This window comes from Motacilla alba, chromosome 7 (genome assembly GCF_015832195.1).
Source record: "Motacilla alba alba isolate MOTALB_02 chromosome 7, Motacilla_alba_V1.0_pri, whole genome shotgun sequence".
NCBI classification, from domain to species: Eukaryota; Metazoa; Chordata; class Aves; order Passeriformes; family Motacillidae; genus Motacilla; species Motacilla alba.
Genome location: NC_052022.1, coordinates 15,390,051 through 15,404,291, shown reverse-complemented (window position 1 = coordinate 15,404,291; position 14,241 = coordinate 15,390,051). Strand labels below are relative to the sequence as shown.

At 60.3% G+C, this 14,241-nt stretch overlaps 2 protein-coding genes across 4 annotated transcripts; one reads left to right on the top strand and one right to left on the bottom strand.

Moving 5' to 3' along the window:
- Positions 1-169: 169 nt before the first annotated feature.
- LOC119702990 (C-X-C chemokine receptor type 2-like) lies at positions 170-5,068 on the top strand. 2 transcript variants are annotated; one of them, XM_038141935.1, is made up of 3 exons: positions 170-1,616; positions 1,740-1,802; positions 3,681-5,068. In XM_038141935.1, the coding sequence occupies exon 3, from the start codon at positions 3,686-3,688 to the stop codon at positions 4,760-4,762; it is 1,077 nt and encodes a 358-aa protein (XP_037997863.1). In that variant the 5' UTR covers positions 170-1,616; positions 1,740-1,802; positions 3,681-3,685; the 3' UTR covers positions 4,763-5,068. The 2 variants fall into 2 exon arrangements, with proteins under 2 accessions (XP_037997863.1, XP_037997864.1); XM_038141936.1 differs by having other exon boundaries at positions 262-281.
- RUFY4 (RUN and FYVE domain containing 4) lies at positions 4,416-13,299 on the bottom strand. Of its 2 annotated transcripts, none has more exons than XM_038141933.1 (12): positions 13,263-13,299; positions 12,394-12,498; positions 11,362-11,423; positions 10,524-10,630; positions 10,057-10,182; positions 9,679-9,785; positions 9,381-9,524; positions 7,680-8,745; positions 7,497-7,603; positions 6,748-6,894; positions 6,507-6,638; positions 4,416-4,536 (listed from the first exon to the last, which is right to left on the bottom strand). In XM_038141933.1, the coding sequence occupies exons 3-12, from the start codon at positions 11,405-11,407 to the stop codon at positions 4,509-4,511; spliced, it is 2,010 nt and encodes a 669-aa protein (XP_037997861.1). In that variant the 5' UTR covers positions 11,408-11,423; positions 12,394-12,498; positions 13,263-13,299; the 3' UTR covers positions 4,416-4,508. The 2 variants fall into 2 exon arrangements, with proteins under 2 accessions (XP_037997861.1, XP_037997860.1); XM_038141932.1 differs by lacking the exon at positions 4,416-4,536 and adding an exon at positions 6,149-6,426.
- Between the last annotated feature and the right edge of the window lie 942 nt (positions 13,300-14,241).

The window sequence follows — 14,241 nt, the reverse complement described above, 5'->3', positions numbered from 1 at the left end:
CGGCGCCACCGCCCCGCCCCGCCTTTCGCCCCGCCCACATAGAATGACGTCACAAACAGCTCCGCCCCGCGGCGGGCGGGAAGGGGGGGGCGGTGTCCCCGAGTGCGGTGGGACACGGGGTGCGCCTAAATGCTGTGGGACACGGGGTGGCCCCGAGTGCGGTGGGACACGGGGGTGCTCTGAGTGCGGTGGGACACGGGGGGTGACCTGAGTGCGGTGGGATATGCAGTGTCCCTAAATGCTGTGGGACACGGGGTGGCCCGAGTGCGGTGGGACACGGGGTGTGCCTAAATGCTGTGGGACACGGGGGGTGACCTGAGTGCGGTGGGACACAGGTGCAGGGGTGCCCTGGGGGGTCCTCGTGCTATGGGCATCGCCGTCAGCCGGGGTGAGGCAGGGATGTGTGGTGTGCCTGCGGTTTGGAAGTCCCCAGAAGTGTCAGGTTCCCCCCCGCCCCAGCCCTGTTAATTGAATGCTCACAGTGTTGCGGGTCCCCAAAACAGTGGGGTGCCCTTAGGATTATAGGGATGCTCTAGGAAGTAGCAGGTGTGCCCAGTATATGGCGGGCTGTGTGAGAATTGGTGCCCCAGCAGGGGAAAATGGTATCTTGCAAAATGGATCATTTCAGATCTACAGAGTCCTAAAAATGTGAGGTGACAAGGGAGTGGGGGTATCCTAGGGAGGCTGTAATGGTGCCCTGGAGCTGGGGGTTGCCCAAAACTGGGCAGGTGTTCCCAGAGAATAGGAATGTCCTTGAGTCTGTGGGGATACCCAAGGGATGTGATGGTGGCACTTACCAGGTGCCCCCGGGGAAGAAAGGTGCCCCAAAATTGTGGGGACAAGCATGGAAAGCTACGAGGATGGGGGTGCTCACAGGGTTTGTGAGTGCCCCAGAGTAATGGAGGTGCATGGGGAATGCCCATGTGTGCAGTTCTTCCCTAAAAGCAATAGGGGTACCCGGAGCCACAGCTTTCACTAAGTCTGCAGGGCTGGCACAGGGGCACGGCTCTGTCTGGTGGCATTGAGGGCATGGCTTGGCTTAGCTTGGCAAGGCACAGCCAGGGCAGGAGGGACATGGGACTCTACTGTGGGGAGCTCCTCCCCAGCACCCCCCAACAGAGGGCAAGCCAGCCTTGCAGTGTCTGTGCATCCCCCAAATGCTGACACCACCCTTGCTCTATCAACGGGGAAACTGAGGCACAGAGCCCTGCATTGCCACCACCCACTGGCTATGGCCTTGGAGACCTTCTGCTCTCCTGGGGGGGCTGCAGCACACAGGGGTGCTTGAAGGGGCTGCCCTCATCCACGGAGGGCCTGGGGACATGCTGGAGACCCCCAGCTGGAGACCTCCGGGGTGCATCATCTCAGGGATGACTGAACCCCTGGGTGCACCCCCAGTGCAGCGTGGCCTGGGACATCCTGGGACAGGAGGGTGACAGGGGGCTGCAGGCTCCCCTCGGACTGGGAAAGGCATCTGGGGGGACCACGGAAGGGTCCTGTTGGCTGCCACTTCCGCTTCATTCTGGGAGAAGATTTTGCAACATTTCCTCCCCGGGCAGTATAAAGTGGGCGGTGGAGGAAAGGGGTACTGGGAGGTGGCACGGCAGCAGGCGCAGGTGAGGGATCCTCCGGCTGGCGAGACCCTTGGGTCTGGTGCTGTCCTGCATCCCGCCACACTTTGTACCGGAGCCCTTTGGGGGTGACATCTGGATTTAAACCCGTACCTGTGTGCTTCCCAGTGAGAAACAACTTGGGATCAGGAGAAGACTCCACATTTGCGGGGACGGCGACAGCAGCAAGCAGTGAGTCCATGGGGTGTGCCACTGGAGATTGTGGCTTTCCTTGGGCTTTGACAGCTCCACAGCACCCATCTGAGCCCCTTCACATGTAGAGCAGCCTGGGGCTGGGGTGGGTTGCTCCAGCTGCCCAAGAGGCTGCTTGGTAGAGGGAGGGGGTGGTGAGAGTGTCCAAGGCTGGGCTGAGGGCTCATCTGGGGTGCAAACCCTCCATGGTCCCCAGGGACATCAGCCTTGGGTGCCGTGGGGAAAAAGTACTGGCTCCCCTTTTTATTGCACAGCAGTGAGCTAGGAGGATCCTTCCCCATGGCATGCCCCTCTTTCCTCCCCACTGGGAGCCCCAGGGCCACCCCATTGTCCCCCAGCCCTGCCAGGGTCAGGAGGGGAAATGGAGTGTTGCTTGTTCCCCTCATCTGGGCCAGCTGTGGGGTGTCTGTGTGTGCTATACCCGGGGAATACCCGTTTCCAGAGGAACCACCAGAATTTTGGAGCGGGGAGGCAGAAAGCAGCAGCCAGAAATAGATGGAGGGGAAGCACTGGCATCAGGCTCTGCCCCGTGCCTATGGGAGCCCCACTTGGGAGGACATTCCCCCATCAGCACTGACAGCATCCCTGGATGCGGTCCTCTGGGATGCTGGTGCCTCAGCATCCCAACATCACCACCCTGGGGTCACCATCCCCGGGTTTCCATCCTGGATCACTGCAAGAGAGGATACAGCAGAGCCAGGGAGAGATTTTTCTGGGCAGCGGCACCAGCCCAGCTGCAGCAAGGAATTCACATCAGGCAAAAAGGGAAAGGTGGTTCCAGGGATGGTTTGGGTTCAAATAGGGCCAGCTTGGAGCTGGGGACCCCCAGCACTGGGGGTGCTCAATGCCCCAAGCAGTCCTGACACCTCCAAGCCCTGGAAGGGTTGGGGGCTCAGAAATGGGACAGAGGGGTGAAACCAGAGTGAAACAAGAGTCCAGACCCATTCTGGGAGAAGACTGAAAGCCAGTGGTCGTTGGGGAGGCAGGAACAGAGCAAGCTCACTGTCTCCTATGTGTGAGGAGACAGGAAAAGTGACTGCCACCTGTGATTTCCCCATTGAGGCCAAGCACAGGGGGACATGGCAGTGCCCAGCTGAGCAACAGGAAAACCAGAGATGTAACATTTCCAAAGCTGCCTGCAAAGTGCGACATGTCTTTCCGCCTGGGGCTTGAAACCACTCCCGCAGGAGCAAGACCAGGAGGTGGAAGAAGGGCACAAAACCACCTTCAGACCTTCCTGAGTGCTGCCTGCCCCGGGCACCATGACCACAGCCTTGCTGCTGGCTGAGGTGGCAGGAGGGACAGCTCTGTTCCAGGCATCACAGCAGCAATGTTTGAGGGGGTGGAGAGGCTGGAGGGATACAGGGTACTTGAAGAACTTTGGAAGTGCCTGAGGGGCTCTGAGATGCCCAAAGAGCTGAGAGGCTTTTGAAGGACCCACAGTAAGCTGGGTAGCCCAGGGTTTCTGGAGGAGCCAGACGTCTCCTGGAGGGATGTGATGCTACATTGGTGGGCAAGCTCCCCAAAACTGAGAAGAGATGATCATTCTATGGGGGAACCTCTTCTTCCACAGGAGTCAGGAAAGGGACATGACTGGGGTGAAATGCAGGAGACTGAGGCATGCAGGGGGTGTTTTACAAGGGAGTATATGAGGAACAGTGTCTACCTGCACTGCTGACCATTACCTGGCACAGTGTGGATGCTGTGTTCTCCATCACAGTGAAGTGATGAAGGACAGCTGCCCACTGGCTGGGAGGGGACCTGGGGGACAGTGGAAATGCCAGAGGACCCAAAGATGCTGTCACCCCTGGTCCACAACACTGCTACCCCATGCTCATGCCATTTTGTGCTCCACAGGCAAAATGGAGTCTTTGTCCTACAGTGGGGATTTCTCCAACATCTTCTACCTTTACAACTACACCTATGACTACAGCACAGCCATGCCTGACACTGCTATCTCATCCTCTCCGTGCCGGCCTGAAAGCTCTGTCCTCAACAAGTACCTGGTGGTGGTGATCTACTGCCTCGTCTTCATCCTCAGTGTGGTGGGGAACGGGCTGGTGGTGCTGGTGGTGACCTCCATCCACACCAGCCGCTCCGTCACCGACGTCTACCTGCTCAACCTGGCCGTGGCAGACCTGCTCTTCGCTTTGACCCTGCCGCTTTGGGCAGCCTACCGAGCCCACGAGTGGGTCTTTGGCACTGTGATGTGCAAAGCCATCTCCGTGCTGCAGGAAGCCAACTTCTACAGCGGCATCCTTCTGCTGGCCTGCATCAGTGTGGACCGCTACCTGGCCATTGTCTATGCCACACGGGCTGCCACTGAGAAGAGGCACTGGGTGAAGTTTGTCTGCTTGGGCATCTGGGTCTTCTCCACGCTGCTCTCCCTGCCCGTGCTGCTCTTCCGCGAGGCTTTCCACTCACCCAACAATGGCACCGTGTGCTATGAGCGCATCAGTGGCGAGGACACGGCCAAGTGGCGGGTAGTGCTGCGGATCCTGCCGCAGACATTCGGCTTTGTCTTGCCCCTCCTGGTGATGCTCTTCTGCTATGGCGTCACCATCCACACCCTCCTGCAGACCAAGAATGCTCAGAAGCAGAGGGCCATGAAGGTCATCTTCGCTGTGGTGCTGGTGTTCCTCGTCTGCTGGCTGCCCTACAACATCACACTGGTGAGCGACACCCTCATGAGGACGCGGGCCATTGCCGAGACCTGTGAGAGGAGGAACCGCATCGACACAGCCCTCTCTGTCACGCAGGTCCTGGGCTTTGCCCACAGCTGCATCAACCCTATCATCTACGCCTTCATCGGTCAAAAGTTTCGCAACAGCTTCCTCAAGATCCTGGCGCAGCGTGGGCTGATCAGCAAGGATGCTGTTGCCCGCTACGGCCGTGCCTCCTATGCCTCCACTTCTGGCAATACATCCACCACCCTCTGAGCTCTTCTAGGACCCAGCCCTTGTGGTACCAGCAGGTCCCAGTGCCCCGCACACCTCAGCATCCTCATCCAGCCCCCTGGAATGTGGGTGGTGATGCCATGGGGATGGGCAGGGCCACCACGGGATGCTGGACCCCAACTGGAAGGGGGCTTGGGTGGCGAGGTGGTAGGACCCCATTGCCAGGGGACTGATTTCAAGTGTCCACCCTCCCCTCTCTTTGGGACAAAGCCTGTGACCCTGTGGACTCTGTGAGCCTGCTGTGGGGATGGCGTATTTACCCGATGACCATCCAGCAATAAAGGAGTTGGTGGGTTTGTCGCCCATGTCTGCCTCCTCTTTGCCACAGGAAGGGACATGGCAGGACAGGGTCAGGGCACCTCTATGGGGACAGTGCCAAAACAGTGCTGCCTGCTGAGCCTGTCAGAGTGTGGGTAACCCTTGTTCCAGGACAGGGTTTGGCATCCTGTGCATCCCCACAGGGGACCCAAGCCCAGATTTTGCTTCCTGTAGCTTCCCAGACAGGTCCTGGCACTTTGATAGTCTCTGTGTGGAGTGTATCCCACCTGGGGACAAAGTAATTTCCTTTCCAACCCCAATCTCAACCCCAGCAGAGCAAATCACTGAAAGATCTCTGAGCAGCCCCTCACACTGAGCCAGCCCTGTGACCCCTGCCTGAAGGGTACGAGCACTCCAGGCACCCCCACTCCACCCCAGCCACGGTGGCAGGACGTTGTTGTGCAAAGGGCTGGGAACCTGTGCCTTACACAACCGGGATGTTTCCGCCCTGGCTTTGGCAACTGGGGCTGACACTTGACTGGGGTCAAGGAGCTGAAGAGGGGACTGTGACCCTGCTGGGGACTCTCCTACCACTCTGTGTGCCAGGCCTCAGGATGCCTGCCCTGGCACCCCTATGCATCTCTCCACTGGAGTCCCATACTGCTTCTCCACTGACCTCGATCCAGGTTCCTAGGGGTCCATAACCATGGGGCCATCAGCAGATGTCACCCATCTGCTGGCTCATGGGTGGGGATGGGGTATGGGGGTCCCCAGCACCCAGGTGGGAACCCTGAGGACTTGGGGCAGAGCAGAGTCAGTGGGGCTGCTGAGTGAGGACAGCCCATCACCTTTGTGTCTGAGAAACCTCTTGCCCAAGTGGTTGCTTGCAGTGTGGTAGGAAGCCAGAGCTGTTGGCCAAGCCGTTGTCTACTCTCCCCACTGTGGGATGGTGCAGGCAGTGGCTCACCCTGGCTGCAGCTGGGACACCCTTTTTGGGGATGGTTTCCCCCCAGGAGGACTTGAACACCCCCACACCAGCGTTCCCCACCCTACACCCAACCCCAGTGTCAATCTGGCAGTGACTGATGGATGACACGGAAGACACAGGGGTAGCAGAAATGAGAAGTTTTCCTCTTTGTGGACCAGCCTCAAGAAAGACACATGTCAAACCCAAAATGCTGGGCAGCAGGACCTGCATACAGGCCCTGGACATCCCAGTAAGTCCAAGAGGAGGCAGCCAGAGCAGGAGGTGTCCCAGACACGGTGCCGGGGCTGCTGCCCCCGCTCATGTGGCCTGCGGGTGCCTTTGCTGGTAGCAAATCAGGCAGCATCGGCCGTGCTTGCCCATGTCCACGGAGCAGGCGTGGCACACCTTGCCCTGGCACAGCCTGCTGAGAGAGCAGGGGGTGAGAGCTGAGCCGTCCCCGCACCGTGCCAGCGCCAGTCCCCCATTCCCCTCACAGCCCACCTGCAGTTGTACCGCCGGGAGAGGAGGCGGAAATCCTTGTGGCAGCGGGCACACAACCCTGGATCGCGGGGCACCGGACCGGGCATCGGGGTGTCAATGCCCTCTGTCTTCTGCCACAGGGCATCCTTCTCCCTGCGGGAGGGGAGAGGTCAGCACTGGCTTTGCCTGGGCTCTGGTGCCCTCCTCTGGGCAAAGGGGTTTGGGTCCCCTTGCCCTTGCGTGGAGTCCCCCGGGCTCTCACCGCAGCAGCTCCAGCAGCCGCTCCTTCATGTCGCGGATGAGCTCCTGCTGCCGTGCCTGCTCGGCGCCGCGCGTGGCCTCCCGCTCCAGGGCCTCCCGCTGCGCCCGCTGCAGCGCCGATGCCCAGCGCTCACCGTCCTGCCGGGCCCTGGCGCGGGGCAGGGGCGACACGGTCCCCCTGTCTCTCAGCTGGTCGTCTCTCCGTCCCTCCATGCATGTGCAGAAACCTCCCGCCGCTGGTTCCTCCCTCCCTCGCTCCCTCCCTCGCTCCCTCCCTCGCTCCCTCTCTTCTTTTCTCTGCTGTTGTCCATCCATCCTCAAGCTCTCTCCCCATCCTCACAGCCACTTTGCCAACTGCTACCCATCTGTTTTCCCACTGTTCATCCATCCTTCTCCACATTCATACCCCTGGCCTTTTGCCCACCCACCCATCTACTCCCCCCAAATTCATCCCTGTGTCTCTCCATCCACCGTCCCATCTCCATCCATTCATCCTAAATTGATCACTCCTTCCCTCCCTCTATCTACTAACGCCAAACCAACTCCCTGCCCACGTACTCTTCCACCCACCTATCAGTCCCTCCAGTCCTCCCCCCTCAAATCCTTCCCTCCCTCCCCCTGCCAATCCCCAGCTGCTGTTCGGCTGTGTCCAAGCAGGATATCACTGGGGGCCCCAGGGGAAACCATGTGGCAGGTGGAGATAGGAGGTCCCACTCTGGGGTGATGGGTGGTAGAAGAAGGGGTCCCAACCTGCTGAGCTCCTCCTGCAGCCGTGCCATCTCCTGTCGCTGGGCCTGGAGCTGCTGCCGGCTCTGCCAGGTCTCCTCCTGTGCTGTGGCAGCCAGGCTGGCCAAGCGCTGGGGGAGAGTGGAGGCTCAATCCTGGACCCCAAACCCCCACCCCACCACGGGATCCCCTTGCACTTGCCCATACCATGGCCATGCGGGCGACTGTGCCGGGCTCCCCTTCTGCCTGGGGGGCTGGTGGGGGCTCCTGGGGACCACGGGCGAGCTCCAGTGCCTGCCGCAGCACCTCCTCTACGGCAGCCACCTCATTTGAGGTACCAGCATCCTTCAGCATGTCTGTCCGTCCTGCCGCCACCAGTGCTTCCTGGCATTCCTGCAGGCGCGAGGTCAGCACCGCCGCCTCTGCCAGCACCCTGCCCAGCCGGGTACCCCGCTCCTCTGCCACTTCTCGCCAGCTCCGTGCCTCCTCCTGCGCCCATGCCAGTGCCCCCGGGTCCCCTGCTGCCACCGCTGCCTCCAGTGCCCGCTGCAGGAAGGCGTTGGTTTCCCGCAGTGCCTCGGCCTCGCGTGCCCACAGCCGGGCCCGCTGGGCGCTGCCCTCCTCCAGCCGCCGGTGCCGCAGGTCCGCCCGCGCCAGCTGCGCCGCCAGCGCCTGTGCCGCCGCCTCACGCTGACCCAGCTCGGCCCTCAGCTGCAACACCAGTGCCTGCAGGGATTCCTCTGTCCCACCCGGCTGCCTGGGCACCAGTGACAGGGACCCCAGCATGCGCCTTGTGCCAGTGGACAGTGGGAACTTGCCAGGTTTTCCAGCACCATTGGGCTGGGCTGCTTTGCCAGTGCCATGTGCATCCTCCAGTTCCTCTAAATCCACATCCTTCATCTCCTTCTCATCCTCCTCCAACTCTTCATGCTTCTCTTCCAAATTCTCTTCCACGTCCACTTCCACGTCCTCCACCTTCACCTCCTTTGTATCCTTACTGTCATCCTTCTCCACTTCCTCTTCATCCTCCTCTTCCATGTCCTTCTTCACATCCCCATCCTCTACATCTTCCTCTATATCTTCCATTTCCACACTCCCTGCCTGCTGGGCAGCTGAAGTGGGTGGGCAGGGATGGGCTGGTGCCTCATGGAGTGCCACAGTGGGATGGCCAATGCCATGGGAACATCCATGCGCCACAGTGCTGATCCTGTCTGTCTGCAGGGCTGTCTTTGCTGGGCTGCGCCTCATCACCGGGCTGGGCCGTACCAGTGGCCTAGAGGGGACACAGGGCTCAGGTCTGCTAGGCCACCCCCAAGGTGAACAGGGCATCACCACCCTCCATTTAGGCTCACTGGGCACAGCAGCCTTTAGGAATTTAGGGGGCAGCGGAGCAGGGGATCGGCGATGTTGGTGCCACCAGCCTGAGCACCCACAGAACATGTGGCACCCATCGACCCGAGCATGTGTGCTTGTGACAGTCCGTGCACACGAGCGTGTGAGCAGCAGAACAGGTGTGAGTGTGCTGAAACAGCTTCATCCATGATGCCCCCCACAAGTGTGCCCCGGGCAAGGGTGTGCAAGCACATACATGTGTCCCTGTGTGTCAGATGTCACAGTGTCACGGTGTTGCAGCAGGGATATGCTTGGCACAGGATGGCTCTGCGTGTGTGTACACATGCATGTGGCATGTTTGCAGGCACAGGCAGGGTGTGCATGCTGGGGCCAGTTACTGTGCCCTCCTGTGGCCACATATGGAGAGCTGCCACACCTGGAATGCTGTGTGGTGGCTAGCGCAGTGGGGCAATGCACACACGCTTCTCTGCAATGCTAAGCCTCAGGTGCCTCTGATGCCCTTGACATCCCCAGTGCTGCCAATGCCCCTGGTGCCCCCAGTATCCCCAAGCTCACTCGGAGAACATGGGCCAGGCGGTGTCCAGGTCACTCCTGTGCAGAGCCAGGTGGAAGGTGACACAGTCCAGCTCATAGAGGCTGCCCAGGATCTCTGCTCGCCGTTTGGGGCTCAGGAAGGGGCTACGGGCGTAGTACCACTCGCTGCAACCACAAAACAAGCTCATGCATCCCTCTATGCCCTGGACAGGTACACATGCCTGCAGCACCTCTGCTGAATGGGTGCTGCAGGGCACTGCCCGCCCTGGCCATGTCCCCAGCCACCACGAACATCCCCTCGCTGTGCTCCTGCTCTCACCAGAGGCTCTCAGGGTCGAGGAGGCAGAGCTGCAGGGACTCTGCCAGCTGCCGGTGCACCAGGCAGTATCGCAGAAAGGCTCGGCCCCTGCCCACAGGGGTCTTCAGCTGCGGGGGAGAGGGGTTATCAATCCCTGTCACTCCAGTCTGCACCTCCACACGCCTCCCTCCCAGCCCATGCAGGGAAAGAGGGTCAGCAGGGCTAGGCTTGGTGTGCAGTGGGGATCCCAGAGGGGACAAAACCATTTATAGCACCAGTGGGCAAATGCTTGGTGCCCAAGCGAGTGTGTGCCTGTGCAGAGGTGCATGTGCACCCTCAAGCAAGCAAAAGCTCATGTGTGTGCACAAGTCCCTGGGTGTCCCACCAGCCCATGCCTACCTTGTCCAGGGAGGTGACGAAGTGAATGCCTTCATGCTCCTGCCGGCACCGTGCTAGGCCTTGGCACAAGAAGTCCCAATAGTCCTTGCGCTGCCCAAAGAAGCTCCTCTTCTCCTTGAGGTCAAACTGGCAGAGGTACAAGCTTGGACTTTCTTTTTTGGGAGCATCCTCTGTTCCCCCCAGCCTGTCCCCTGTGGGGCTGGAATCCAGCCAGCTCCCTCAGCAGGATTGGTCTGGGTGTCCCTCTCTTCACTGGCTCCATACCTCAGTTTCCCTTTTGCAGCACATGTAATTACACATGTGGACTAGGGAGAACCTGGTCCAGGTGGCTGGGGATGCCCAGGCCAGACAATGCTGGGTGGGAGTTATTCCATCCCCTCAATGGTTAACACATGGTCACTTCTGCTCTCAGCTACGCCTAAGGGGAAAGGAGGCAGGGAGCGGCAGAGATGGAGGAGCAGCAGTACCTGGAGGAGGAACTCCAGCTGGGCACAGAGGCTGTGCAGCTCCCGGCTCCCGTCTGTCACCGGCAGGTTCTGCTCCTGGTAGCTGCATTTCAGCTCGGCCACGGTCTCTGTGGGATGGCAGGGCTGGGCTGGCATGGCACCCTCTCCCATCCTACCCCTCTTCCCTCAGCTGCCTCACAACAACTGGCCTCGGGGATTTCTCATGGCGGATGAAATCATAGAATCTAAGCTGGAAAAGACCTCCAAGATCAAGTTCAGTAATTAACCCAGCACTTCCAAATCCACCATTAAACCACGTAGCCAAATGCCACATCTACACGTCTTTTAAATACCTCCATGGGTGGTGACTCCACTACTTCCCTGGGCAGCCTGTTCCAATGCCTGATAAATATTTCCATGAAGAAATTTTTCCTAATATCCACTCTAAACCTCTCCTGGCACAATTTGAGGCCATTTCCTCTTGTCCTAACCCTTGTAACTGGGGAGAAGAGACTGAGTCCCTCCAGGCTACAACCTCATTTCAGATAGCTGTAGAGAGTGATAAGATCCCCCACCAAGCCTCCTTTTCTTCAAAGAGAAAGAGGAACTTGGGATGAAGGAGGGGAGCAGGAGGAACAAAGAGCATGGCCACCTCCTGGGTACTGCTGGTTCCCAGGGGCTGGCAGTGAGGATGGGAGCAGGCAGCAGTGGCAGGGTTGGCATGCGGATTCTCTGGAGCACCCCTGGCAGTGACACCCCCCACTGCCCATGACTTGGGTGCAAGAAGAGATCTGGCATGGCCAGGGTGAGATGTGCCATGCAAGGAACATGCTGGCAGGGGACTGGTTGGCACACTTACTCTGCAGGTCCTTGATGACACGGTTGAGCTCCCCTTCCCCTGCCATGGCTGTTCACAGGGATCTGCAGAGGCAGGGGCAGTAGTGAGAGGTTCTAGGCTGGCCCTCCCCTGGCATCTCCAAACTCTCTGTCCCAGAGAGAGCATCTGCCCCCCCAGCTCTACCCCAGAGCTGCCTGCTGTTAAGGTGGGAGAGGGTAGGTTTAGGCACCTCTTACCCTGCCCATGTTCCCCCACTACATAGGCCAGAGCAGATGGGGTGGACAAAGGTGTCCCATCCTGCACCCTCTTAGTTGTCCATGTGCCCTGCCCCTGTACATCCTCAGCCTCTGCTCCCATTTCTTGGGGAGTTCTGGGGGCCGAGCCCACCACGTCCCTGTTGTGTCCCTGTCCTTATCCCTGTCCCTGTTTGCCAGGATTCAGGATGTGGGTTTGGCGCAGGGGAAGTGCTGCTTTTGCTTCTGCTCTCGCTTCCCTCACATCATGAACAATGCGGGGGCTTCGGGGTGGTTGAGCAAGGGGGCACACCAGCCCTGATATGCAGCCCCCCTAAGCTCAGCTCCCTAGGCAGAACCCTCTGGCACCATGTTGCCTGCACGGCTGGCTTGGGGATTGGGTGAGCTGCAGGCATGAGGTGAGGGGCCACAGGGCACAGTGCAGCAGAGTGATTTTGGGGTGGGTGGCAGCTCGGGGACAGGGTGAGGTGAATAGCCCATGGAGGTGGCAGGTCTGTGACTTGTCACTGTGGCTGGTATCTGGCTGGTGTGGGGCAGCACATGTATGTTGGGGGTGGGGAGGTGTCCCAGCAGAGTGCACGTGCACTCACAGGAGTGGGTGCACAGGTGTGCCCAAACGTGCCCAAGCGTGTGAGTGCCCTGTGCCCTCTACCACAGCACAGTGAGGGAGCAGGACACAGGTCTGGGGCTGCCTGCGCTCCCATTCCAGTGCTCTTGAGAGACCTGGGATGAGCTATCTTTGCATCTGCCCACCCTACCTGTACCTCAGTTTCCCCTGGGAAGAGAAGCCCCTCCTTACCTGTGTCCAGGAGCTGTGGGCTGCCCCAAGGCGGTTGCTGAGTGCTGCGGGTGCGCTGGCATGTCCCTGTGCCCACGCTGTGCCTGCCTGCTTCTCCTTTTGTACCTTGGGCAGGAGGAAGTGTGGGAGGTCGGTGGGGCTGCAGAAGCCACAGCCTGCCCGGCCCACATCACATCAGGCACTAAAGCTTACCCCCAGCACCCGGCTCCCTGTTTTGGGGGGTGCCAGTTCTGGGGAAAGATTCAGCAAGGCTGATCCCCCTGCTCAGCTTTTGCAGGGGCAGAGGAAGGACAGTGTCAGACATGGGGGACCCTGATGCTCTCCAATAAGAATGGAAATTCGGAATGTTCTGGAGAACCTGCCCGCAGTTTTTGTGGAGGGGGTCCAGGACCATACTCTGCTAGAAGCAGCCAGCAACAGACCCTGGCTCAGAGGCCACCCCCATGCACAACAGCCCCTGGGTACAGAGACCCCTGCAGGAGCTGCAGCCCCCCCAGCAAGGACCACGACCCTCCCCAGTCATCCGGCCTCCACATGGGGGCTATACCCAGAGCCAGTGTGTAAGCTCTTTCCAGAGCATTCTGGACAAGGCTCCCTCTTCTTAGGGAGCCCCCAACCCAGCAGTGCACCTCATTCACTGCGCCTGGACCCCTGTACTGTGTTAGCTCTGTCCTGTGGGCTCCTTCTCAACTGGAGGCTGAAAAACCCCTGTTTGGGGAATGTCAAAGGTGATGCCAGCCCATCCCACTTGTCCAGGCAGGGGGACCCACTGCCATCCTGCTCCCCACCACCATCTTGGTGGATGGCCACAGCGATGCCCATGTCCTATCCTCTGCCATGCCCCTCCTTGTAGCGCACGCTGCCCCTACCTGCGTCACCTGGATGTCTTCGGGAGCACCCGTGTCCCCTCGGCCAGGCCTCGCTCGACACCAAAGTGAAAGTAGGAAGTGATGCTGAGGGGGAGCCTGGGCCTCCCAGCACCCTCCTGGCTCCCGGGTGGGTGTTGGCCTGTAGGTGCAGCTGGGGAGCACAGGGGAGCCAGTGGCAGTACTCAGGGTGACCCCAGCCTCCTCAGCACCCCACTGCCCTGTGCCACCCTGCAGTGTGTGCCACTGTGGGCATGGGGCACAGCACCCCACACTGGATAGGGGTGTGGGCAGGGTGTTGGGTGGCAGTGGAGCATCAGCATCATCGAGTCTGTCTCTGTGTGTGTGTGTGCGTGCATGTGCAGGCGCGTGTGTGATTGCATGTGTGTGCAGGCTGTGCGAGCACAGCTATGTGGCTGTGTGAGTGGCTGCAAGCTGTACACATGTGGCTGGTGTGGGCAGAGGCTGAGAGGGCACCGTGTGTGCCCTTCATTGTACCCACCCACGTGCCCTGTGCCAGGCACTGCAAGGGCAAGACCCCAACACCTGCAGAGGGGACGTGCCCCTGCCTGCCGCGCCACTGCGGCAGCCTGGCAGCAGGGTCCCCTCTCCCTGCCCCAGCCAAGGGCCAGGGCGGTGGTGCCAGGGGCGGGGGGGGGGGGGGGGGGGGGCAGAGAAGACTCTCACCCATCCTTGGCGTGGGTGCAATTCAATTAACGAGGCCTGGCCCCGGTTCAGCACAGCCAATAAAGCTAATGGCCCCGCACAGGCCTGGCGCTGCCCGTCGGGGTGGGGGGGCGGGGGGGGGAGCCGGGGGCCATCTGCTAATTAAATGGGGGTGGGGGACCATGGAGCCAGTGGTGATGTCACCTCCCTGAGGCTCACTGGCCCCCTCTGCCCTCCAGCCCTCTACCACCCCCAAGGTGCCAGACAGAGCTGTGGGGGACAGCTGTGAAGTGTGGGGGACCACCCAAACTTCCTG